This window comes from Vulpes vulpes, chromosome 2 (assembly GCF_048418805.1).
Source record: "Vulpes vulpes isolate BD-2025 chromosome 2, VulVul3, whole genome shotgun sequence".
Lineage (NCBI taxonomy): Eukaryota > Metazoa > Chordata > Mammalia > Carnivora > Canidae > Vulpes > Vulpes vulpes.
The window spans coordinates 52,827,845-52,853,633 of record NC_132781.1 but is presented as its reverse complement, the minus strand read 5'-3'; the positions used below and the strand labels follow the sequence as shown (position 1 = coordinate 52,853,633).

The 25,789-nt window shown below is 40.9% G+C and overlaps 1 protein-coding gene across 8 annotated transcripts in view; it reads left to right on the top strand.

Moving 5' to 3' along the window:
- The window catches only part of NUP214 (nucleoporin 214), a 106,359-nt gene that overhangs the window by 16,780 nt on the left and 63,790 nt on the right, over positions 1–25,789 (top strand). For 4 of the 8 annotated variants that reach the window (XM_072748338.1, XM_026009534.2, XM_072748342.1 and 1 more), the window contains 10 exons: positions 1,868–2,315; positions 4,010–4,182; positions 6,296–6,390; positions 9,304–9,390; positions 9,586–9,735; positions 11,130–11,288; positions 14,519–14,622; positions 16,999–17,181; positions 17,853–17,938; positions 18,044–18,127. In XM_072748338.1, coding sequence (XP_072604439.1) covers positions 1,868–2,315; positions 4,010–4,182; positions 6,296–6,390; positions 9,304–9,390; positions 9,586–9,735; positions 11,130–11,288; positions 14,519–14,622; positions 16,999–17,181; positions 17,853–17,938; positions 18,044–18,127 — 1,569 coding nt within the window. Of the gene's footprint in view, positions 1–1,867; positions 2,316–4,009; positions 4,183–6,292; positions 6,391–9,303; positions 9,391–9,585; positions 9,736–11,129; positions 11,289–14,518; positions 14,623–16,998; positions 17,182–17,852; positions 17,939–18,043; positions 18,128–25,789 lie in introns of all 8 variants that reach the window. The other 4 variants (XM_072748337.1, XM_072748336.1, XM_072748341.1 and 1 more) reach the window with 1 other exon arrangement.

The following is a 25,789-nucleotide window of genomic DNA, read 5'->3' as shown; positions in this document are numbered from 1 at the left end:
ATATTTATTCATGAAAGACACAGAGAGAGAGAGAGGCAGAGACACAGGCAGAGGGAGAAGCTGGCTCAGTGTAGGGAGCCTGATGTGGGACTCGATCCCGGGTCTCCAGGATCACGTCCCGGGCTGAAGGCGACCCTAAACCACTGAGCCACCTGGGCTGCCCATGTTTGTGTTTTTAAAGAAGTTGGTGGTTTCTGGTTCCCTATTTATTGTGTGAAAGAAATTTTATTTTTTTAAATATTTTTTTTAATTTTATTTATTCATAGAGACAGAGAGAGAGAGAGAGGCGGAGACACAGGCAGAGGAAGAAGCAGGCACCACACAGAGAGCCTGACGTGGGACTCGATCCCGGGTCTCCAGGATCACGCCCCGGGCTGCAGGCGGCGCTAAACCGCTGCGCCACCGGGGCTGCCCTGTGTGAAAGAAATATTAACAATAAATTTGCTTGCATTATTATGCTTCCATAAAAGCGACAATTCACTGAGGTCTTCTTTTTTAGAAGTATTTTCATACTTGTATCGTAAGTGTTTCATTACTTTTGACATAGTGAAGGTAAATTTACAGCTCAGACAGTTTGGAAGAGTGGAGACCCACTAAAATAAGTTTATTGATTAAAAAAAATACTATTTTTTAATATATTTATTGAGTTAATTGAATTTGGCAAATTAACACATTTATAGAAAGTTGGGAAAATAGAAAAAAATTTAAACCTGCCCTCCTCTTCTCGTGTTTTTTTCATAAACATCTTTCTTCGTTGTTGTAATTCTATTGTATATACCATTGGTGTGTAGGTTTTTAATTTAAATTGTGTTTCTGTGTTCTTATATAATATTTGTGATTCACATAAAAGAGTGCTTACTATTCCATTGAACATCTTTCAGCATTTGGGTTGTATTAAATGTGTTTTTCATGTTAGGTTATTTTTGTAGGCTTTATTCTTAGAAGTGGGATTTCTGAGTCCATTTTTTATGATTTTTTGAGACAATGCTAAAGTATTTTCTAAAAGATTATGCTAAATTTGGTGCCTACTAGGGATAAAAGTTTTCAGGTTCATGTTACCCTTCCAAGCATAAGGGGTTATACATATTTAAATTTTAAGGACAACAAAAAATATGCCTTATTTAAATTTGCATTTTTTTTGATTACACACAGATTGAATGTATTATTTTATGAATTAGGTTCTCAGCTTATATCGTAGTCTTGGAATTTTTTTTGAAGTTTCTTTATCTCAGTTTATGTGAGTTTTTTTAAAAATATAAAACATGTTTGCTACAGATTTTTAAAATTTCATTTACCTTTTATGTAACTGTTTTTACACAGTCAAATCTTCATCTTTTCCTTTTGTGATTTTTTTTTTCTTTTGGTCACTTCTAAATTTCAGGTTGTTAGATTCAGTGACTTCACTCTTTGTCTCCTTTGTTTTGAGATGCATGTATACGTGAGCTTTTGTATACGTGGACATCTTTAATTTAGCTGGAATTGCTTTTAGTAACTGAAGTGGAGATCTGAAGGGAAGTTTTTTCCTGATTGCTGTGAAATGTTGCAGAATGGTTTCTTTATCCCTATAACACCGAGACACGCGTTTTTCCTCTGGGATTTAGCTGTGTGTCCATGAAGTCCTGTTAACTTAATGCCTTTCCCTGTCTCTCTTTTCCTCTAAAGTTTTATCCATCTTACTATGTGGAAAGTTTGCTGTGGCAGGTCCCCCATCAGCCCTGCTCTCTTTTCTCCCCCGCTCTTGAACTAGGACCTTTCTTTCTGTCTTCCCTCCGCTGCGAGTTTCTTTCCACTTGCTTTCTGCCGTATGGACCTCCACTGTTGCGGTGCTAACTTCTGTCTTCCTTTTTCTCCATTTCATTTACTGCAGGCAGTACTCCCACTACGCCAACCTCCTCTCAAGCCCCACAGAAGCTCGACACGCCAACCCCTGCAGCTCCAGTCTCTGGCCCACCTTCGTCGCTGGCTGCCCCCTCCTCCACCTTCTCTGTGCCTTCTGCTGTTGGAGCCCCTGCCGTGTTCTCCTTTGGTTCTTCATCCTTGAAGTCATCTGGTTCTGTCCCAGGGGAGCCCCCTCCATATTCCAGTGGCTCTGTCGCATCCACCTTTTCTTTTGTTCCCCCTCCTCAAGCCTCCCTAGTGCCCACCCCTGTGGCCTCTCCCATGACACCATCTGCAACCTCGTTCTCCTTTGGATCCTCGGGGTTTAAGCCTACCTTGGAAAGCACGCCGATGCCAAGTGTCTCTGCTCCAAATATAGGACTGAAGCCTGCTTTCCCACCCTCAGCCTCTGCAGTCAAGGTCAACCTTAGTGAGAAGTAAGTAACACTTGAAGAAAGTTCGCTGTTTCTGTGGCATTAGTAGAAACATCACGTTGTTCTCTGGAAATAGAGTCACGGTGGGTGGAGTTACAATAAATTTTCTCTTTTTCCTGTTTTCCAAAATGGTAACTGCAAATGGTGAGAATTTAAACATAAAAGGTTTACATCTAATCAATGGATGGAGTCCAGGAGAGTCTCTTAGATGAATTTTTTTTTTAATCATTAGAAGTTTATGTTTATATGCTGGTTTTTGCTTTTTAGATTTTAAATATAGAAGATATTCCTATCTTTATTTTATTTTATTTATTTAGCTTGTTTTTTGAGAGAGGCAGAGGGAGAGGAATCCCAAGCAGGCTCCACACCCAGTTTGGAGCTGGACTCTTGGGGCTGGATCTCACAACCCTGAGATCATGACCTGAGCCAAAATCAAGAGGCAGACCCCTAACCAACTAAGCCACCTAGGCACCCTGATAATCCTTATTTTAAAAAATGAAGCAATAAGGAATAGACATCCTGGGTTGGGGGAGTGAATCTCTTAGAATCCTTCTGTCCCTTTACTCTGTGAACTGCTCTGTGACAGCCACTACGACGGTCTGTGAAGTTGTGCCCGTGTCAGGTGACTCCCCTGTGCGACAGTCCCCAGGGGCTTCTCACTGCTCTTCCTGGATAGTCCAGACTCCTTAACATGGTCCTCGGTTTCTTCCACGTGTGGGTCCTCACTCACATCCCATTTTGGACGTTTTTATCTGCGGCTTGTGTTCTCCCTACTAGAATGCAAGCCTTCTGCAGAAAGTGATCGCTGATACCCCATAACCCTCCCAAGCTTTCCTGCTCTCCTTTGCTGCCTTTCGTTGCCACGGAGGCAGTGCTGGCTGTCACCCTTGCTGCTGCCATTGTCACACAGCCACTTCATTCTAACGGCTGCTTAAGATTCTACTTTGTAGGGGAATCCCTGGGTGGCTCAGCGGTTTAGCGCCTGCCTTTGGCCCAGGGCGTGATCCTGCAGTCCCGGGATCGAGTCCCACATCAGACCCCCTGCATGGAGCCTGCTTCTCCCTCTGCCTTTGTCTCTGCCTCTTTCTCTCTGTGTCTTTCATGAATAAATAAATAAATAAAATCTTAAAAAAAAAAAAAGAAAAGATTCTACTTTGTAGCCTCACTGTACTGTATGTGGCCAGTCAGCTCATACTGGACAATTTAGATTGTTTACAGGCTTTTGCCCTGTAGGTAAAACTTAACTTTCCATGTCTATGAGCACCCTAAAGGTAGTGATCTGCTTTCCTCTGCCTTTCTGACTCCCCAGAGGAGGTGAGCGCCCCAAAGTGAGTTCTCAGTAATTTCATCAGCAGGACAATACTAGACATTCCTAAGTGTAACAGAGTCCTAGCCTCTTTTTTTTTTTTTCCACTTGGTTTGATAGAAGAGAAAATAAATATTTCACAACCTGATAAACTTCATTTCTCCTTCGTATAAAGAGCTTGTTATATTCATGGAATGGTTGACTCCTTAGTACACAGAGGATAAGATAAATGTTTCCTTGCAGCATTCGCTTTTTATAAGAAATAGCTAAACATTATGTTTCACAAAGAAAACTATAGGAGCTGTAAGTTATCCATTGGTGGCATTGCTCATGATCAATGTGAAGGAGCCTTCTTGAGAGCGCTTCTCACACAGTTGGGCCGCCGTTTCAGGTTCACTGCAGTGGCTCCCTCCGCTCCTGCCATCAGCTCCCAGGGTGCACCCGCGCTGCCGTTCCCCTCCACCTCCAAGCCAGCCGCTTCTGGACCCCTCAGCCACCCCACGCCCCTCTCAGCACCACCGGGCTCCGTGTCTTCAAAGTCCTCAGTCTCCCCCTCGGCATCAGGTATGATTTGAAGCAAACTGCTCCAGAGCTCAGCCCCAAATTCTTATGTTTGCATGTTTCCATTGTCAAGAGCCCGAGCTGCCATAGTCAGACTAGATCATTCGTTCTTGCTTCCTGTACCTCACACTGATGAGCTCTAACCTTTGTACTCTCAGTTGGGAAGATTGCTGTGGCCGTGGTGCTGCCATGCTTTGCACTCCCAACATTTTTCATGATGCTAAGTGTGCTTGATGATTCAAAGGAAGTCTCTTGCTGTGTGACATCTGTCTTCATGTGGAGCCTGCCCTACATGAAGGGCAGTTATAGAACAATCCATGAAGTTCCCTTGAGGAGGAAAAGCCTGCAGTGACTTAGGCTTACTGCCTCTGATGGTTGTCCTGTGATTTTCACACCAGCCCTACTGTGAGCAAGTCTATTAAATAAAGATGACAAGTGGAATTGGTTCTCATAACCAAGTTGGATCGAAGGGCATGGTACAACTCCATGACCAGATATGTACCTGTTTTTTTTTTTCCTTTCATATTTGCAGAAAGGTTGCATGAACTGTCTAATGAATACTGTGCCCTCCCTCTGCCAAGACAACACTTGGTAACATTTGGTGCCATATGCTTTGTGTTCTTTTTAGCAAAAATTTTTTTTCTAAAATATTTGAGAGTTAATTGTAGGCACTTCACCCCTAAATGTGTAAGCACGTATCTCTTAAATATGGGGGTACGTGATACATTATCACACTAAGGAGATTTAACCATAATCTACTCTGTAGCCCTCATTGACACTTCTGTAGTTGTCCCGGTAGTGTTCTTTATGGCTTTGTCCCCTCCAGTCAAGGACCACATGTCCTATTCCAGTTTTTCCAGTTTTTAGTCTCAGTGTCAAACACTTCTTTGCCATCTCATCTTTCTCCGCATTCATGTTTGTGGAGAGGTCAAGCCAGTGGTTTGGGAATAGTCCCTCAATTTGGACTTGATTGTTTCCACACAACGAAATACCATTTAAACGTTTTGGGCAGAATACCACATAGGGGATGGGTATATACATGTCCCATGACTTTGTTTTGTCCTGATATGAGTAGTGTGAATTTGCTCATGTGGTTAGCATGGTATTTGCCACGTCTCTCTCAATTTTTTAGTGGGTTATTTTCATGAATGTCAGCTATGATACCTAGCCAGACATGTTTGGGTAACCATTTAGTGTTTGAATGTCAGGAATAATGTTATCTTGGTAAATATTGAGCAGGCATTGAGTTGTGAATTCTTGAAATCCTCTCTCATACCTATCTTACCTATTGCCCAGGAGAAAAGACTGCCTGTGGAGTTTGCCAAAGTCACCTCATTCTAGGACTTTCTTCCAATTCTGAAAGACATCTGTCTATGACCCAGAAAGTTAAGGAGTCGTGGCTTAGTCTTTTCACATCTATTTTCAGCGTAGGAGAGAAAATTTGAACCATGATGCCCATACACGATCTCCATTTCCATTGCTTACTACCCAGATCACCCTGCCCTGCCATTGCCATTGTTTAATTCTTAAAGTTTGGAGGGTGCTGGGAATAACACCATGGATCACAATTCCATTGGCACTCTAGACTCCCTTGGGGATCCTTTCCCTAACAGCTCAGTCAGGTTCTCTGGAGGTGAGGTTTGGGTGTGAATTTTTAGTGTGTTTGTTTTTTAAAAGCTCTCTGGGTGATTCTAATGTGCAAAAGAGTAGGGCTTGTTCTAGAAGCTTCCAGGAGGGCCGTGAAGACTCTATGAGTTCTACAAGGTACTGGGATTATTTAAACTTTGTCCCTGGTTCCCAGAGATGAAGCAGGAGTCTCTGGGGAGTAAGGATGGGCCAGGGAGCCTCCTGGGCCTACACCTACAAACGGAGATATTCCAGTTATATCTGCTTTATAAAAGAGCCTTGCGTTTAAAAATATAGCTTTTTTTTTTTTTTCATTATGTAGGAATAGGCCTGACAAAACTAGATGTCACTCTTGGTAACAAAAATCATAGAAGGGCGACTGGGGACACTGAGAAGCTTATTTTTTTTAGCTTTGAGGGAAGGACACATATGCTGAGAGAAATAATGACAAGAAATACTATCTGTTTTCACTGACCTCTTATTCCAGCAGGGCGGTCTGCTCAGGGCAGCCCAGGCCCAGTGCCCTCAATGGTACAGAAGTCACCCAGGATAACCCCTCCAGTGGCAAAGTCAGGCTCTCCTCAGGTATGTTTAAACCTAGCTTCCAATAGTGTGTGTATTCATCTACTGCCCCTGTCATGCATGTTTATCATAAAGTGGGTTTTCATGTTTTAGAATTCATCCCTTTGAAATAGTACTGAGGGCTGTGTGTTGGGAAATACTAAAGTATGAGCTTGGAACATTTGTAATGTGTGCTCCCAAAAGCCATTTACCTCAACCCCAGAGCCATAGTATTGTTGTCTCTGCTGGTTCCTGAGATTGTCCATACTGTGCTATTCACTTTGTTGTAATCTCTTTCTGTCTCAAGACTGTAGCACCTACTTTTTATCTCCTTCCCAAAGTAACTGAGAAATCTATCCAGTGCCCTCCTTCTCTGTGCTTTCCAGAACATCTCAGTTTATCCATAACATCTTATTTTACTGAATTTTTTTATTGGCACATAATACACACAGGAAAATAAAAGTATTCCCATATACCAGCTGAATATGCCTTGGTAACCAACACTCAGATCAAGAAGTGGCACATCACAAGGACCCCAGAATCCTCTCTCCTGTGTGCCCTTTTAGTTATTCCCCTTGATAAAAGGCTACCTGCTATGATTTCTGACATTGGAGTTTAGTTTGGCCAGTTTGTACCTTCTCTAAATTGGAATCGTACAGTATATAAGAATACAGTATGTATTCTTGTATCTGGCAGTTTGACTCAACGTTATGTTTGTGAGATTGACCCATATCACTGTGGCTGTGTGGAGTTCATTGGGTGGTTATACTATAAATATTTATTCTAGCCATGACAGACATCTGACGAGCCTCCAGGTTTCAGTTATTACGAATAGCATTGCTGTGAGCGTGCTAGTTGAGAGGTCTGTGGGTGAATATACGTATGCATTTCCGTTGGGGTACACTGAGGAGTGGATTTGCTGGATCATAGAACATATGTGTATGTTTCTCTTTTGTAAGTGCCTGCTGGGAGTATATGAGGGCCCAGCTGCTCCGTATCCTCATCAGTCTTTTTGATTTTCATTTCTTATTGTTGTATTTTTAGTTTTAATTAGTATTTCCCTGGTGACCTCAGAATTGAATATCTTCTTTAATGGGATATCTGTTCTTTTTTTTTTTTTTTTTTTAACAAATTTTTATTTATGATAGTCACACAGAGAGAGAGAGAGAGAGAGGCAGAGACACAGGCAGAGGGAGAAGCAGGCTCCATGCACCAGGAGCCCGACGTGGGATTCGATCCCGGGTCTCCAGGATCACGCCCTGGGCCAAAGGCAGGCGCCAGACTGCTGCGCCACCCAGGGATCCCTGTTCTTAGATCTTTTATATATTTTCCTATGGGGTTGTCTGTTTTCCTACTGATTTCTTTCAGAGTTCCTTGTTGGGTACACTCAAGCATGTGCGCACACTCACATAATGCAAATGCTTTAATTGCTTTTTCTGTTCATGGTTTCTTTTGATAACAAGTATTTAATATAGTTCAGTATATCACCTTTTCTTTTATGATTAGTGCTTTTTGTGTTCTGTTTAGATAGTCTGGTTCCAAGGTCAAAAAGATGTTTTCCTGTGTTTTTCCAAAAGCTTTATTTTCATGTTTAGATTTACAGTCTGTCACCTCAGTTTCTTATTATGGTTTAACTTAAAGAGAATTTTATGTCACTTTCCCACTTGATGATTTGCGTTCCGTGGGGACCAGAGTCGGGTTTTTCTTTCCGTTTCCCAGCCAACCCCATTCCTGCCCTCAACACAACCGCACAGGGCACACAGTAAATGCCCCACTTAGAGGTCTAGTTTTTGGCATAATGCTTGACATGTGGGACTTGTTACATAAATGCTTGCTGTTTTACGGGGTGCATAGTAAATGCCCAGCTTATAGGTTTAGCTTTTGGCATAGTGCATGATACAAGGTATTTATTAGGTAAATGCTTGCTATTTTAATGATTGCTAATGCAGTCTAAAAATGCTCTACATGGTAATTGTTATGGTTATTAAATAATCTAAAAGCCATCTCAAGTTATAATGTCTCTACAGCAGAATTCTTGATTTCTGTCTTCCCCAGAACCTTTTCTGGGTGGTTTGTCAAGCCCCAAACCCAGAAGTCATTCTGGATTCCCTCCCCCTAGTCCTTACTAGTGGAAGATCTCATCAGCTGTCCTCTGATGGGGCATGTGCGTGGCATAAATCCGCATCTGTCACCCCTTTTAACGTCATATTTTAGCCATTGTCCTCTTTTGCTTCGTCATCCTCCTGACTGGTCTCCTTTCTTCTCTCTTGCTGACATCTCTGCTCAATTTAGCAGCAAGAGGGACCTTTTAAATCATAAATCAAGAAACAAACTCCTTGAACTCCAATAGTAGTCTTCCGGCACACTTAGAAAAACATCCAAGCTCCTTGGGTTAATTGTACTTGACCTGCCCAGGCCTTTCCAGTGGCCCTACTCATTTCATTGGGCCCCAGATTTACTTCATCTCTTGGTTTCCAACATGCCAGATGTCTCCTGCCTTACATTCTTTGCTCTTCTCAGTGTCTGGAAGTTACTTCCCCCAGAACTTACAGAGCTTTCCGCTTTGCCTCGAGGCTGGGTTCAGAGACTGTGCTCTAGGAGGGCGTCCTGGGCCCCCTCTTGTCCAGTAGTGCCCCTTCTCTTAAGTTCCTGTTTACTTTTGTCCTGTTGCTATCACCAGCTGGAATGATCTGACATGTTGGCTTTCTACCTGTTTTGGCCCAGCAAAATGTAAGCACCATGAGAACAGGGACCTCCTCTATCTTGTTCACGTCTCTCTACACTGTCTAGAACATTCCTAACATGAAGGAGGTATAGATTCAAAAGAACAGGTGAGGGAAGAGTGACTGTATCACAAGAGTGCCAGGCACCAAATCAGCTGCTTCAAGAAGCCATACTGGTGGGGGCACATCTGTCAATCTGTGCTTTCCATTTCAGGCAAAATCACTTCAGCCTCCTGTTTCAGAAAAGCAGGGACATCAGTGGAAAGAGTCAGATCCCGTAATGGCTGGAATCGGGGAGGAGGTAAAGTCATTCCTGCAGATTTTGTGCAGAAGTTGCTCTGACCATGAGACTGGAGTGGCTCTGAGTGCAGCCTCATGCATGAACTGGCATTCAGCCATGATGCACCCCAGGGGTGTGTGCTCTGTGGGTCCAGAGCAGTGACAGTGCTGCTGTGCCATTCACACCGAGGGGCTTCCTCTTTTGTGGCTTCTGCAGATTGCACACTTTCAGAAGGAGTTGGGGGAGCTGAAAGCCCGGACTTCCAAGGCCTGTTTCCAAGTGGGCACTTCGGAGGAGATGAAGATGCTGCGAACAGAATCTGATGACTTGCACACCTTTCTTTTGGAGATCAAAGAGACCACAGAGGTCTGTGCTTACTGATGTTCTTTCTGAGTTGAATTACACTTCAGCAGTTGCTCTCCATGCACTCCATGGGTGTACTTTATTCTTTAAGGACCCTGGTGTTGTTTTTTTCAGAACGATGAGTAGTTTACCTAGGACTGCCCAAGTTCAGGTCCTATCTTTTTTTTTTTTTTTTTTTTTTAAGATTTTATATTTATTTATTTATGAGAGACAGAGAGAGAGTGAGGCAGAGACACAGGCAGAGGGAGAAGCAAGCTCCATGCAGGGAGTCCGACGTTGGACTCGATCCCGGGCCCCTAGGATCACACCCCAGGCTGAAGGCAGCGCTAAACCGCTGGACCACCGGGGCTGCCCTGGGTCCTGTCTTCAGCACTTAACACATTATGTGACATTAGGCAAGTTAATGTAGCTACTCTAGGTTTTAGTGTTCTCCTATAGAAAATAGAATAATAATAGTTCTACCCCATTGACACACACCAGCCATTCCATAAAAGTCTATTATAGTCACTAGTTTAGGTATATTTGAAAATTTACCATATTTTGTAATAAATTGCTTGGTTACAGAGTTAGGTTGAAGAGCATATACAATATAAAAATATCAAGTATTTGTTGTTAATAGTATTTACTGTGTTACTATTATTACTGCTTACTCTGTGCCAGGCACTGTGTTATCTCACTGAATCCTCAAACTGTCCTGTTTGGTAGGTGCTATTGCTCTGTGTCTCTTGCAAGTCAGGCATCTGAAGCATAGAGAAGTGAAATAATTTGCCCAAAGCTACCCAGTTACAGTGTGTGAGTCCCAGACTGTCTGCCGCCAGAACCCTACACTTTTGTTTTTGTTTTTTAAGATTTTATTTATTTATTCATGAGAATACACAGGAGAGAGAGAGAGAGGCAGAGACACAAGCAGAGGGAGAAGCAGGCTCCATGCAGGGAGCCCGACGTGGGACTCGATCCCGGGTCTCCAGGATCACGTCCTGGGCTGAAGGCGGCGCTAAACCGCTGAGCCACCCAGGCTGCCCCAGAACCCTACTCTTAAAGCATTGTGGGAAAGACGAGAGTTCTGCAGGGTGTCAGCAGTGGCGGTCTTCAGGTACCATCACATTCTTTGGTACCATCAGTTGTTCCATCAGTTCTTCTTACTCTCTGAGTTTCTGGTCATTAGAGTATGTGTTTTTTCAATGAGGAGGAAAAAAATAATTTTTAAAAAGTGAATATTTGTATTTTTCTTTCTAAGCAGTGAACTACTTTTTTGTATGAATTTCTTTTTATATACTCACAGGTGCATCATGTAAACTACTTGAGAAACACCCAACAATTGTCCTTGATCCAGACAAAAAGGTTTATTTCTCAGAAATATCACTCCTTGTCTCAATATGTCCTTGTACCTTTTCTAGTCTCTTCATGGAGATATCAGTACCCTGAAAACGACTTTACTTGAGGGCTTTGCTGGTGTTGAAGAAGCCAGAGAACAAAACGAGAGGGATTGTGACTCTGGGTATCTGCACTTGCTCTATAAGAGACCATTGGATCCCAAGAGTGAAGCCCAGCTCCAGGTAGGAGAATCCAGTCCAAATGAGCTGTTTATTTCTCTATTTAAGATTTTATTTATTTATTTGAGAGAGAGAGAGGGAGAAGCAGGCTCCCCACTGAGCAGGGAGACCAATATGGGGCTCAGTGCCGGTCTCTGGGATCATGACCCAAGCTGAAGGCAGGCATTCAACTGGCTAAGCCACCCAGGCACCCCTGTTTTTTTTTTTTTTCCTTTAAATTTTATTTATTTGAGAGAGAGCCAGAGCGCGTGCAAAAGCAGAGGGGAGGGGCAAAGGAAGTGGGAAGAGCAGGGAGCCAGACATCGGTCTTTATCCTAGGACCCCTAGGATCATGACCTGAGCCAAAGGCAGATGCTTAACCAACTGAGCCAAGGCATTCCTCCCCCCCCCCCCCCCCCCCCCCAAAGTGAGCTGTTTGAAACAAATTCCTACAAGTCAGTTCTCTTTTGTGACGTCTTGATTCGGATACCTGCCCTTAGGAAGTTGTTGCCTGTGAATAATTTGCCGCTTTCCATAGATGTCCTTGGCTGTGACAAAGAAAAGAGCACTTCTCCACTTCATGTTTTTTTAGGATTAAAACTGACATTAGAATTCTTTCTTTTTTTTTTTTTTTTTTTAAGATTTATTTACTTATTCATGAGAGACAGAGAGACGGGGGCGGGGGGCGGGGGGCAAAGACCTAGGCAGAGGGAGAAGCAGGCTCCATGCAGGGAGCCTGACATGGGACGCGATCCCGGGTCTCCAGGATCAGGCCCCGGGCTAAAGGCAGCACTAAACCGCTGAGCCACTCAGGCTGCCCTGACGTTAGATTTCTTTATTTTTTTTTTTAAATTTTTTAAATTTTTATTTATTTATGATAGTCACAGAGAGAGAGAGAGAGAGAGGCAGAGACATAGGCAGAGAGAGAAGCAGGCTCCATGCACCAGGAGCCCGACATGGGATTCGATCCTGGGTCTCCAGGATCACGCCCTGGGCCAAAGGCAGGCGCTAAACTGCTGTGCCACCCAGGGATCCCAACGTTAGAATTCTTGATTAAACTTTAAGTTTGGTAGAAAGCATACTGTGGAAAAAATGAATTTAAAAATATATTTATCAAAAAAAAAACAAAAAACAAAAAAAAATAAATAAATAAAAATATATTTATCAAATCATGTATAATAAGATTTCATGTCGCAACCACTCGTTGAGCACTAAGTACTGTGCTGGGTGTTTTTTGCACATTTCTAAGCTTCAAAACCAACTGCTCTGCAAGATGAGAGTTACTGATCCCATTATACAGATAAGGGAGTTGGGCCCCATGGTCTAAGGAGCTTGCCCATTATGATGATGTTAGTAAGAGTGGAACCAGAGCCAAAGCTGCATCTGCTGGGGCTCTTTCCTGTACACCATACTTCAACATACTTCTCTCATTTATTCATAATTATTCTCTGTTGTAGCAAAATCTGATTTTTGTTTTCATCTTTTAGTTCACTGAAAATTGTCGCGTCGTAAACTTTAGCAGGGTCACTTCCTCCTCCCTCCTCGCATTTCCCCAAAGCCCTGGTAGGAAAGGGTGCATGGGTGGCCGCTCTGAACTTCCTTACCTAAGATGTGAGAAGTGTGTGAGTGTGACGAATCCCCTCCTGTCTTGAGAGTTTGACAATGTGGATTCCTCACTTTCTGCCATTTCCACCCCTTACCTGTCAACTGACTGATAGTAGGAAAATAATCCTTCTCCTGGAGAGGTTGAGGAACCCCTGCTGTGTCTCTCAGCCCTTGTGGTGTTGCTGGAGGACTGTGGGTGTTTACTATCTTAGCAAGACAGAGCAGGCTCCCTGCCCGCCCCTCATCAAATTACCACCTCAGTGTCGCATCTAGATACACTTAATTTCTTCTTGTGTTTTCACCTCTTGCTGTGTGTCCAAACTAAAGAAAACTATGCAGCTTTGGGGGAACACTTTCCTCATTCAAAAGGAAATGCTATTCTTTTTTGCACAGTACTAAGCTGATAATAATAGCTAGCATTGAGTACATACTATGTACAAGAGAAGGATAAGGAAACAGATACTGAAACTGTGCAGGAGTCACCATAAGTAGATGCTGGGCCTGGAGTCTGGTACAGAGCCTGCACTCTTGACCAGTGCACTGTGCCCTGATAAGTAGTAGTAGAAAAGGGACATATAAACATAATGTGGGCTCTGTTGCTATGGCATTGCTGTAGATGAGGGAGTAGCTAAGCCACAGAAGAAGTATCTGTGAGAGGCCTTAAAAGAGAAGTTGGCTTTTCTGGTAGACAGAGTGGGAGGGCACTCAGAAGCAGCAGTGCTCGCGAGCACCTAAGACCTGGTGGCACCTTGAGTTGCTTGCAGCAAAGGACCTCCCTGCATCCATTCGAGTAGTGAGTTGCAATTTATACTTGATGCTAAGATTACTGCTACTTCCTGGAATCAGCCTGGCTCTTTTTATTTTTTTATTTTATTTTATTTTTTTTAAATTTATTTATTCATGTGCAACAGAGACAGAGAGGCAGAGACACAGGCAGAGGGAGAAGCAGGCTCCATGCAGGGAGCCTGATGTGGGACTCGATCCTGGGTCTCCAGGATCACGCCCTGGGCTGCAGGCAGTGCTAAACTGCTGAGCCACCCGGGCTGCCCTGGACTGAATTCTTTAATTTTAAAGAAAATTACCACAGGCCTAAAATAAATAGGTGTGAATTTTAGTTAATGATCAATTCCATTTCTAGTGCTGATACTATTCTTTGAGAAGAGATGAGTTTTTCTCAACTGGTAAGAAGACTATGTGTCCTGTGCTAAGAATAGGTTCAGATTTATTTTCAGCACTTTTGGAGGATAATTTTGTCTGTATTACATTTAATTTCATGGGTGGGAGAGCAAAAGCTGAATGGCTGTGCTGTTGGAACCACTGAGTGCAGTGGAAAGTTCCTAGAGCATGTTGAGTTACTTTATAGGAGCTGACAAATGAGAATAAGCAACAGTATTTGTTCCCTGGAGCCCGAGGCCAGCACATACAATCTGTTTCCTTGAGCTTTGTAACTACTTCTCTGTCACAGTTAAAAAGGTTGGATTCTGTTGTTTTGTTTTAATTATATGTTCTAATGATTATATGAAAGCCTCTTGTGTTTTCTTTGTTATGGCTCTCAGTATAAAAATATTGCAAAATCATTTTGATTGTTTCAATACACCCTCCTCCAAGCTACTGGAAAACTCATTTGCTTTCTCATTTTTTTCTTGTAGGAAATTCGGCGCCTTCATCAATATGTGAAATTTGCTGTCCAAGATGTGAATGATGTGCTAGACTTAGAATGGGATCGACATTTGGAACAAAAGAAAAAACAAAAGTGAGCGAGGGCTATCTACCACGGGTTGCAGGAGATACTCTATAGCCTTTTTAAAAGATGATTTAGGGGCATTGATTTAAAAACCTTAAAATTCGTTCTCTTTGACCCAGTCACTATATTTCTAGAAATTTGTTGTACAAATACAATAACAACATTTGCAGCAGTTTACAAAAAGAATTCACATTGCAGCAAAATTTACAACAGTGAAAAATTAAATACAACTTACTATGTAGAAGTTAGAGGAGTGGTCAGATAAGTCTGGTCATATTTCACATTTTTTTCCTTAATGCAGAATATTATGTAATCACTCATTTTTTTTTTTTACAAAAAAAATATTAAATATATTTTGTGGGGCAGCGGTTTAGCGCTGCCTGCGGCCCAGGGTGTGATCCTGGGAGACCCAGGATCAGGTTCCACGTTGGGCTTCCTGCATGGAGCCTGCTTCTCCCTCTACCTGTGTCTCTGCCCCCTCCTCTCTCTCTCTCCCTCTCTTTCTCTGAATAAATAAATAAATTTAAAAAATAAATAAATAGGGATCCCTGGGTGGCGCAGCGGTTTGGCGCCTGCCTTTGGCCCGGGGCGCGATCCTGGAGGCCCGGGATCGAATCCCACATCAGGCTCCCGGTGCATGGAGCCTGCTTCTCTCTCTGCCTCTCTCTCTCTCTCTCTATGTGACTATTATAAATAAAAAAATTTAAAAAATAAATAAATAAATAAAAAATAAATAAATAAAAAAATAAATAAATATATTTTGTGTATAAAGTGAAATTTACAAAATAGGTAATCATATAATGGTAATTATTAAATCCAACATAGGGAAAGGTAAGACAAAAATCATACTGGATGATCTCTGGAAATCTAAACATAGACAAGAGGCTAGAAATAAATTTCACAATATTTGGTTATATCTGGGAGATGGGATTAAGAGGGATTTTTCTTTTATACTTTTCTGTATATTCTAAATCTTCTTGTTAAGGAAACATTCCTAATTAGTGTGGATAAGTTAGAAGGAAGAGAAGAAGAAAGGCACAGGAAAACCTTGTTACTACCCTGGTCTTCTGTGCCCGGGTGTTTTGTTGTATGTCATCTATTTTCCTAAAGGAATAGAAATCAGTACGTCATGAGAACAGTGAGGTACCCACAGGAAAGCCGAGAAACAGATCAGCCTCAAAATGCTCAGTTTCTGAACCACCTACACCTGATGAGTGTGATTAGCCCTGTAAAGAAACAAACCAGGAAATGATCTGTTTACTTGTTTATGAAGTTGTGGGATCACAGAATTTGCAAGTGGGACAAGCTGGGTGTGATGGCGGAGGCTGGGTTACAATGTACTTAAAATTCAGTAAACAGAATTTAATACATTATATTGTACAACATGGTGAAAGGCTTTGTACCTGACTTGAGAGCCTCCATTTGGAGCATAGATAGGGGAAGGTAGAGGTGAGCATTGACGCTGTAGGTGCTGGTCAGGGGGAGGATTCTGTGCCTGGGCACTTGTCCCCTGGTCCCATTACAGATTTCACAGCTCACTGCACTGGTTCTGAATTCACGTTCAAGTGCATGGGAGGGAATGGCTTGACCCAACAGTGGGAGCCTTCTGTTCTGCGTGACAGATGGATTTCTCTCTGCTAATTAATAAATTGGCTTCTTAGAAAGTGTATGATGCTAACAGAGAAACTGGGCTTTTTTCTCCTTCATGACAACCATGGATTTTCCACTTCATATGTCTTTTTTTAAAAGTTCCTTTTCTGCAGAGATTTAAGTTCATAAATTTATAGTTTTCTAGCACATCTCTGTCTTTTGAGTCTTTCTAAATATTGCTGTACCCTACTGAAATGCCTTCTTAAAAATTTATGTTTAACTGCCCTGTCACCGGAAAGAAAGGGACCGTTGTTCCTTTCTTGTTTTAGATCCTTCAAGTGGGGTACCTCCCTGTTGCCAAACTGAGTGCTTATCTCCATGTTTCTTCACAGCACTCTAAAGAAGTGACTCATCCTCATAGACCTCTAGTGGACCCCAGGGCTTTTCTTTTTAGTGTAATTTACATGCAGAAAAATACACAAACCTTAAGTATATAGCTGAATGTATCACCTCTCCCCCCTGTTTTTAACTCTGTCTCCCACCCTTTTCTTCCCTGGAGCCTCTGTGAGGTTTGGTCTGATTATGCCATCTTTTGCTACAGGCTCAGCCTGCTTACCCTAAGCTTCTCCTTCCTCATCCTGTATTATCCTTGTAAAGCTTTCATCCCCTTTTTATGTTCTGGTTAATTTACCATTGCCGCTTGACCACTGGGTGTTCTACATTTTGTTCTTTCACTGTTAGAGTTATAGTATTTGGACCATTCATGTCAAATTCTTTCTTTCTTGCTGTCCACAGGCGCTTGCTTGTGCCAGAGCGAGAAACACTATTTAACACCCTAGCCAACAACCGGGAAATCATCAACCAACAGAGGAAGAGGTTGAATCACCTGGTGGACAGTCTCCAGCAGCTCCGTCTCTATAACCAAACCTCCCAGTGGAGCCTTCCCTCGGATGTCACCTCTCAGAGCGGCACTCCTGGGTGTGCAGGGAAATGGGCCTGTCCGTGGTGCTGGCACTTGATGAATGTGGTTGAAGGGCAAATAACCATTTTGGGGTCAGGTGTAAAAGTCGCAGAGTAGTTCAGATGTGGGTGTGCAGGTGACTCTGCTGTCACTTGTGTGAATCTGGTCAGGTTTCTCACCCTCTGTGATCCTTTGTTCCTTTGCCTAAAACATGGGAGTAGCAATACCTGCCTCCGGGGATTATTGGAGAGGTAAATTAAGTGTGCCAGATGAAATAGGTGCCAATAGACGATGGCAGATTTTATAGAGACATTGTTGTTCTTTTGAAAATCAACTGGTAGAATTAGGTGGACTAACGTGTCTAGAAGCTCAGGCTTACCATTTTGTTTGAGTAGAAACTTTCAGACTGTTTACCCCTGAAGTTACCAGGGTATTTGTATGTTTTTCCCTCTAGGCTGAATGTATACATCCTGGTTGCCCTTTGTACTAAAGTGCTTTTAGTGCTGCATTTGCTGGGAGGTAGGGAGCAGGGTGTAATGTTGAGATTGTAATTCTTTTGAATTGGTTATGTTGATTGATAGGTCAGATTTCCCGTCTCTATATTAAGGAGGCTTTCATCTCTGGCACTTATATTTGGGGAGATTTCTCAGGTCATAGTTGATTTGTAGGTAACACGATCCTCTTTTAGTTTTGACAGTGATCTCGAGAGTCTCCGTAATGCTTTGTTGAAAACTACCATAGAATCTCACACCAAGCCCTTGTCCAGAGTGCCAGGTAAACACATTCTCATCTTCAACTCTCTGTATTCCCTTCTATTGACGTCTTAAAATCCAAGTCTTTCAAGTCCAGGGCATTTATGGGTTCATGTATTTCTTGCAGCTAAGCTGTCCCCTGTGAAACAAACCCAACTGAGAAACTTCTTGGCCAAGAGAAAGACCCCCCCAGTGAGATCCACTGCTCCAGGTAAAGGGAACTGGTCCTGAATTTTTTTAGCATAAAACATGCTGTACCTGGTATGGAAGTAGAATGGAAGGAGGAGTCTATGAGTGTATCCATGTTTGCGTATCCATGTTTGCGTGTCTGTGTTTTCCTGTAGTTCTTAATAGGAAATAGAGAAAGTGTCCCCAGAATCTGTTGTCCATCTGAATATTGGAGTAGTGAGCAGCTTAGACATACTGAACAAAGCAGTTGAAGGTAGGTGCTGTGGCTCTGACACTGCTCCGTCGTTCTTTGGTTATGTGGTGGTAATTCCCAAGGGTTTAGAGGAGGCTGAGCTGGTGCCAGGAATCCAGGCCTCCTCTTTGGAGATGCTTTACTTGTCTAATTTGTATGGGGTTTTGGGCAGCCTGGGTGACTCAGCAGTTTAGCGCCACCTTCAGCCCAGGGTGTGATCCTGGAGACCTGGGATCGAGTCCCGCATCAGGCTCCCTGCGTGGAGCCTGCTTCTCCCTCTGCCTGTGTCTTTGCCTCTCTTTCTCTCTGTGTCTCTCATGAATACATAAATAAATAAATCTTTAAAATAATAATAATAATTATAATAATAATAATAATAATAATTTGTATGGGGTTTTGAGCAGAATTGCAGTGAGATGGGGGAACTACTTAGGAAATGGCAAAAAACTACTAATTAGAGAATGATGGCAAAACGCACTTGCAGAAAAGAAGCCATGTGATTAATGAAAAAATTTTTGTCATTAAATTATCTAGAGTATTGTCTCAGTTTTCTTTTTAAAAAATACTTGTCGGGACGCCTGGATGGCTCAGTGGTTGAAAGTCTGCCTTTGGCTCAGGGTGTGGTTATAGTTCAGAGATTGAGTCTCACATTGGGCTGTGACGAGACTGCTTCTCCCTCTGCTTATGTCTCTGCCACTCTGTGTCTTTCATGAATAAATAAAATCTTTTAAAAAAATTGTCATATGGGGTGCCTGGGTGGCACGGTCATTTTTTGGTTTCAGCTCGGGTCAAGATCTCGTGATTGTGGAGATCAAGCCCTGCCTTGGGCTCTTGCTTAGTGCAGAGTCTACTTCAGATTCGTTCTCCCTCTCTCCCCCTCCCGCCCCACTTGTGCACACTCTATCTCTAAAATGAATAAATGAAATCTTTTAAAAAAAACTTAATTATGTATAACTTTGTACAGAATGATGCTTTGCTTTAGTAGCACTCATATCTGCTTTTTTTATTAAATTTTGTTGAGAGTTGAAACTTTTTTTTATACACCCACAAATGCTTTTTGGTAATTAAAATAGCAGAAGGAAAGTCAATTTAATCTTATTGTACCATGATTTATTAATTTTTCTACAACCAGTTAATGTTGAATTAGGTAAATAGTAGTCATAGACCAGGGAATTTTTTTTTAATTTATTTTATTTTATTTATTTTTAATTAATTAATTATTTATTTTTTGTAAGTAGGCTCCATGCCCAGTGCAGGGCTTGAACTCATGACTCTGAGATCAAGAACTAAACTGAGACCAAGAGTCAGGTACTTAACCAACTGAGCCACCCAGGCTACCCGACAAGGGGATTTTTAATACTTTTTTTTTTTTAATCTAAAGAGTACATTTTCTTGGTGTATGATTGGAAAAATAGAGAAAATTCTGAGGAAGAATAGAAAATAATTATCCCTCAATCCAAGTATGTCATCAGTTCATTTTGGTTTACTTCCAAACTTTTTTTCTTTACATATGTTAATTTGATATTTTAAAAATGAGATTGGGGCTATAAAATGTGTAGTTTTGTGTCCTAACAAGTTCTTAATATGAAACAAAAAGTAAATATTGGCAAGGATATGGACAAATTGAAACCCTTGTATGCTCTTGGTGGGAATGTAAAATGGCACAGCCACTGTGGAAGACAGTTGGGTAGTTTCTTAAAAAATGGGAAAGAGAATTACCATGTGATCCAGCAAATCACTCATGAGTAGGTGCCCGAAAGAATTGTAAACAGGGTCTCAAACAGGTATGTGTGCACTCATCTTCACAGCAGCACTATGCACAGTAGCTGAAAGGTAGAATCAAGCCAGATGTCCATCAACAACTGAATGGATAAGTACACTGAAGTAAATGTGCACCCTCACAAGGAAGGAAATTCTGATGATGTGCTGTGCTGTGGATGAACTTCGAGGACTACATGCTAAGAGAGATGAGCCAGTCACAAAAAGGCAAAACACTCTGTGATTGTGCTAATATGAAGTCCTTAGAGTCATCAAACTTACAGACACAAAAGGAATGGTAGTTGCCAGGGGCTGAAGGGGAGAGAATGGGAAATCATGTAGACTGGGTACAGAGTTTTGGTTTTACAAGATGAAATGAATTCTGGAGATGGATGGTTGCACAACAGTGTGGATATACTTAAAACCAGTGAAGTGTACACTTTAAAAATAGTTAAGGGGGTAGCCCGGGTGGCTCAGTGGTTTAGCACTGCCTTCAGCCCAGGGCCTCATCCTGGAGACCCGGGATTGAGTCCCATGTCAGGCTCCCTGCACAGAGCCTGCTTCTCCTTCTGCCTGGGTCTCTGCCTCTCTCTCTTTCTCTCTCATGAATAAATGAATAAAATATATATATATATATGTGTACATATATATACATATATATATATAAATAAATAACTTTCATGAGCCTTTCCTCTGCCTTCTCTTTTTTCTTTTTCTTTTTTCTTCTTTTTTTCCCCTCTGCCTTCTGTTTTTAAATATTGAACATATGCCTTGTAATGACTGCACACTATTTCCTTATATCAGAAGTCTATAATTTACTTATCCAATTGCAGTTAAGTGTTAATCTTATTGCCAAGATTTTACTCAGAATATCCTTGTTCACAAATCTTTAACCACATCTCTGATGGTATCTTTGTAATAGGTTCCTTAGAAGTAAGATTTATGTAATTTATTTGCTCATTCAACAAATATGATTGCCTGTTTTGTCCCAGACATTGGTTAATAAGAGCAACATGGTCTCTAACCACATTAGACTTTCAATTAGGAAGATAATACAGACATTAAGCAGAAACTGCACATTATACTTATTTAAATCTAGGAAATACACCATGACGAATAATTCAGAGCATATAAACATTTAACTTTCAGTGTCATGAACTACATGTGTACAGAAAAGAAAAAACAAAAATATCCATCTGTGTAACCTCTACCCAGATTAGGAAACAACTTTGTCATTGCCAGCTTTCTAGCCTCCTCTTGTGCACCCCCGTCTTCTGCTCCCAGGAGGTACCACTGTATGGACATATATGAAAGTGTGCCTTTGCTTTTATTTGTTTGTTTGTTTTTTTTCCTTTTGACATTTGCAGTTTTTACTTAACTATTTTGAAAAGTTTCAAAACTCCAGGTGCAAGAATAATACTGAACACCCACCAACCCTTCACCCATATTTCCTAGTAATGGTGGCTGCCGTTGCTTTATTTTTTTCCTCTCTACCACACATGCTCACATTATTGTTATTTTTTAATATATTACTTATAAAAATACTTTCTTAATATATTAAAAATTAAGTTTTAGTTTCAGGTGTACAATACAGTGAGTGCATCAACAATTCTATACATTCCTCAGTGCTCATAATAATGTGTCTTCTTTAACCCCCATCACCTATTTCACCTTCACCCAATCCTCCACCCGCCTCCCCTCTGGCAACCAGCAGTTCTCTTTAGTGAAGAGTCTGTTTCTTGGTTTACCCCTCTCTCTTTTTATCCCCTTTGTTTCTTAAGTTCATAATGAGTAAAATGATTTGTCTTTCTCTGACTTACTTTGCTTAGCATTATACTCCCTATATCCATCCATATGGATGGATGGATTCATTCTTTTTCTACTTGCACACACACCCTACATCTTCTTAATCCATTCATCTATCGATGAATATTTAGGTTGCTTCCATAATTTGGCTATTGTAAATAATGCTGCAGTAAACATAGAGGTGCATGTATCCCTTTAAATTAGTATTTTTCTTTGGGTAAATACCCAGTAGTGCAATTCCTGGATCATAGGGTAGTTTTGTTTAGTTTTTTGAGGAACCTCCATACTATCTTCCACAGTGGCTACATGAGTTTGTATTCCTACCAGCAGCGTACAAGGGTTGCTTTTTTGCTACATCCTCATCAACACTTGTTTCTTGTGTTTTTGATTTTAGTGATTCTGACAGGTGTGAGGTGATGTCTCATTGTAGTTTTGGTTTGCATTTCCCGGATGATCAGTGATGTTGTGTATCTGTGGGCCATCTGTATGTCTTTGGAGAAATGTTTGTTATGTTAATGTCTTCTGCCCATTTTTGGTATTGAATTGTATAAGTTCTTTCTATGTATTTTGGATACCAATCCTCTATGGAATATGTCATTTGCAAATATCTTCTCCCATTCAGTACATTGTTTCTTAGTTTTGCTGTGCAGAAGCTTTAATTTTGGTGTAGTCCCAATAGTTTATTTTTGCTTTTGTTTTCCTTACTTCAAGAGACCTATCTAGAAAGATGTTGCTATGGTGGATGTCAGAGAAATTGTTGCCTGTGCCCTCTTCTGGGATTTTTAGGGTTTTGGGTCCCAAATTTAGGTCCTTAATCCTTTTGAGTTTATTTTTGTGTGTGATGTAGGAAAGTGGTCCAATTTCATTCTTTTGCATATAGCTGTCCCGTTTTCCCAACACCGTTTGTTGAGGGAAAAAGACTTGACAATATTAAGCTTGGCAAAAATGTAGGAAACTGAAGTAGTCATACCTTGATGTTTTGTGAAAGTAAAATAAACTGGTACAACCACTTTGGAAAACTGTATAGAAGAATCTACTGAGGCTGGGCATGTGAACAGAGTACTTTTCTCCATTGCGTATTCTTTTCTCCTTTGCCAAAGATTAATTAACCATATAATTGTGGGTTTATTTCTGGGTTTTTTACTCTGTTCCATTGATCTGTGTGTCTATTTTAATGTGCCAGTACCGTAGTATTTTTTTTTTTTTCCGTAGTATTTTGATTACCAAAGCTTTGTGATATAACTTGAAATTGGGAATTATGATACCTCTAGTTTTGTTTTTCTTTTTCAAGATTGCTTTGGCTATTTGAGATCTTTCGTGGTTCCATGTTTAGCATTGTTCTAATTCTATGAAAAATGCTGTTGGTGTTTTGATAGTGATTGCATTAAATGTGTAGATTGGTTTGGGTAATACATTTTGATAATATTTGTTCTTCCAGTCTTTGAGCATGGAAAGCCATTTCTTTGTGTCATCTTGAATTGCTTTCATTAATTTTTTATAGTTTTGAGAGTACAGGTCTTTCTATTAGTATTTTTGATGAACTATTTGAATATTTTTTTTTTTTTTTTTTTATGATAGAGAGAGAGAATGAGAGGCAGAGACATAGGCAGAGGGAGAAGCAGGCTCCATGCACCAAGACCCGACATGGGATTCGATCCTGGGTCTCCAGGATCACGCCCTGGGCCAAAGGCAGGCGCTAAACCGCTGCGCCACCCAGGGATCCCAACTATTTGAAAATAGGTTGTCAACTGGACTCGTTACTCCTAAATATTCCAGCATGTGTCCTTGAAGAACAAGATGTTCTCTTACACAATAATACTGTGATCAGATTTAGGAAATGTAACATTGACAGAACATCTAATATGCAATCCATACTCAGTTTGCCAACTGTCTTTCTTATGACCTTCATAGCATCGCTTTTTTAAAAATCAAGGATCCAGTCCAGGATTGGACATTGCACTAAGTTGTCACCCTCTTTGGTCTCCATAACTTTGCTTTTTTGGTCTGTTTTACTACCTGAGCATGTCTTCGCAGACACTGTCATTTGGTGTTGCCTATTTTTGGGGGGGGGGGGGGGGGGGTTGGATGCTGTGTATATCTGTTTGTTTATTCTCTGGGTGGATTTCTCTTGTTCCACATCAGGTTTGTAAGAGTCATCCATGCCATCACAGGTAGCTGTGATTTGTTTTGTTGCTGTGTAGTATTCAGCTGTATAAATGTACAGCATTTGCTTATCCATTCTCCTCTTAGTGGACATTTACTGTTTCCAGTTTCTGGCTGTAATAGAACAGAATGTTGTTCTGAACATCTTTGGTCACATGGCTAGGAATGGAATTGTGGGCTCGTACTCTGTCCACATGCCCAGCTTCAGTAGATTCTCCTATACAGTTTTCCAAAGTGGTTGTACCAGCTTATTTTACTTTCACAAAACATCAAGGTATGACTATTTCAGTTTCCTACATTTTTGCCAAGCTTAATATTGTCAGCCTTTTCCCTAACTTTTAACTACTGTGATGTAACCCTTGTATGTGTTACCAAGTATTTGGTTAATAGTTGACTTTTATAAAGTGTGCGATTGCATCTTTTGCTCATTCGTCTATTGGGTAATTTGTCTTACTGATTTATGAAAGTTCTCATTTATTCTGGATACCAGCCCATTATTGGTTATATGGGTTGTAGGTACCCACTTTGTTGCTTTTCCCCCTCTTAATCATGTCTTTTGGCAAACAGAAGTGCTTTATTTTATTTATTTTCTTTTTTATTTTTTAAAAATGATTTTATTTATTTATTCATGAGAGACACAGAGAGAGAGGCAGAGACATAGGCAGAGGGAGAAGTAGGCTCCCTACAGGGAGCCTGTTATGGGACTCGATCCTGGGACTTTGGGATCGTGCCCTCAGCCAAAGGCAAACGCTCAACCACTGAGCCACCCAAGTGTCCTGAAGTGCTTCATTTTAAAAAAGACTTCTCAGCCTTCTCTTTTGCAGTTGGTACTTTCTGGATTCTATTTAAGAAATCCTTCTCTATTGCTGGGTAATAATGATACGTGTTATTGTCTGTGGAAATATTATTATTGTCTGTGGAAATATTAATGGTTTGCCTTTCAAATTTAGATCTACCTGGAATTGATTTTCTTTTAAACAGATATACCAAGGTATTACTTATATATTGTAAAATTCATCTGAGTGTAGAGTTTGATGATTTTTATTAAACTTACAGAATTATATAATCATCACCACGTTCTAGTTTTAGAACACTTCTACCACTCGGGAAGTTCCTTCGTGCTTATTTGTAGTCATTCCTTCCTTTGCCCCCAGCAACCACTAATCTGTGTTCTTTCTGCAGATATCTGCCTTTTTTTGAAATTGCATATAAATGGAATCATATGTAGTTTGGTTTCTTTCACTTGGTATATTTTTGAGATTCATGATGCATAACATGTATAAGTAGTTCATTGCTTTTAGTTGCTGAATAATAGTTTATTGTATGGATTAACCACATTTTGTTTGTACTGTCTGGAATTGATTTGTATGTAAGATGTAAAATTTGGCTCATGTGTTTTATATTTATGTATCTGATTGTCCCAATAATGTTTATTGAAAAGTCTCCTTTCCTCCCTTAATGGCTACCTTTGTTGTATGTAAGTTATCCTTGTATATAGGTCTGTTGGTCTCATACACTAATTAAAAACCACTGCTGCCACACTGCCTTAATTATCTTGTACTAAAATAAGCCTCAGTGCTGTTCTTCTAGATTCTAAAGCTGTGCTAATACAGTAGCCTATTTAAATTTAAAGTAATAAAAACTGAATCAAGTTAAAAATTCAGTTATACAATCCCAGTAGCTACATTTCTCAGTAGGCACATGTGACTGGCAGCTGTTATATAA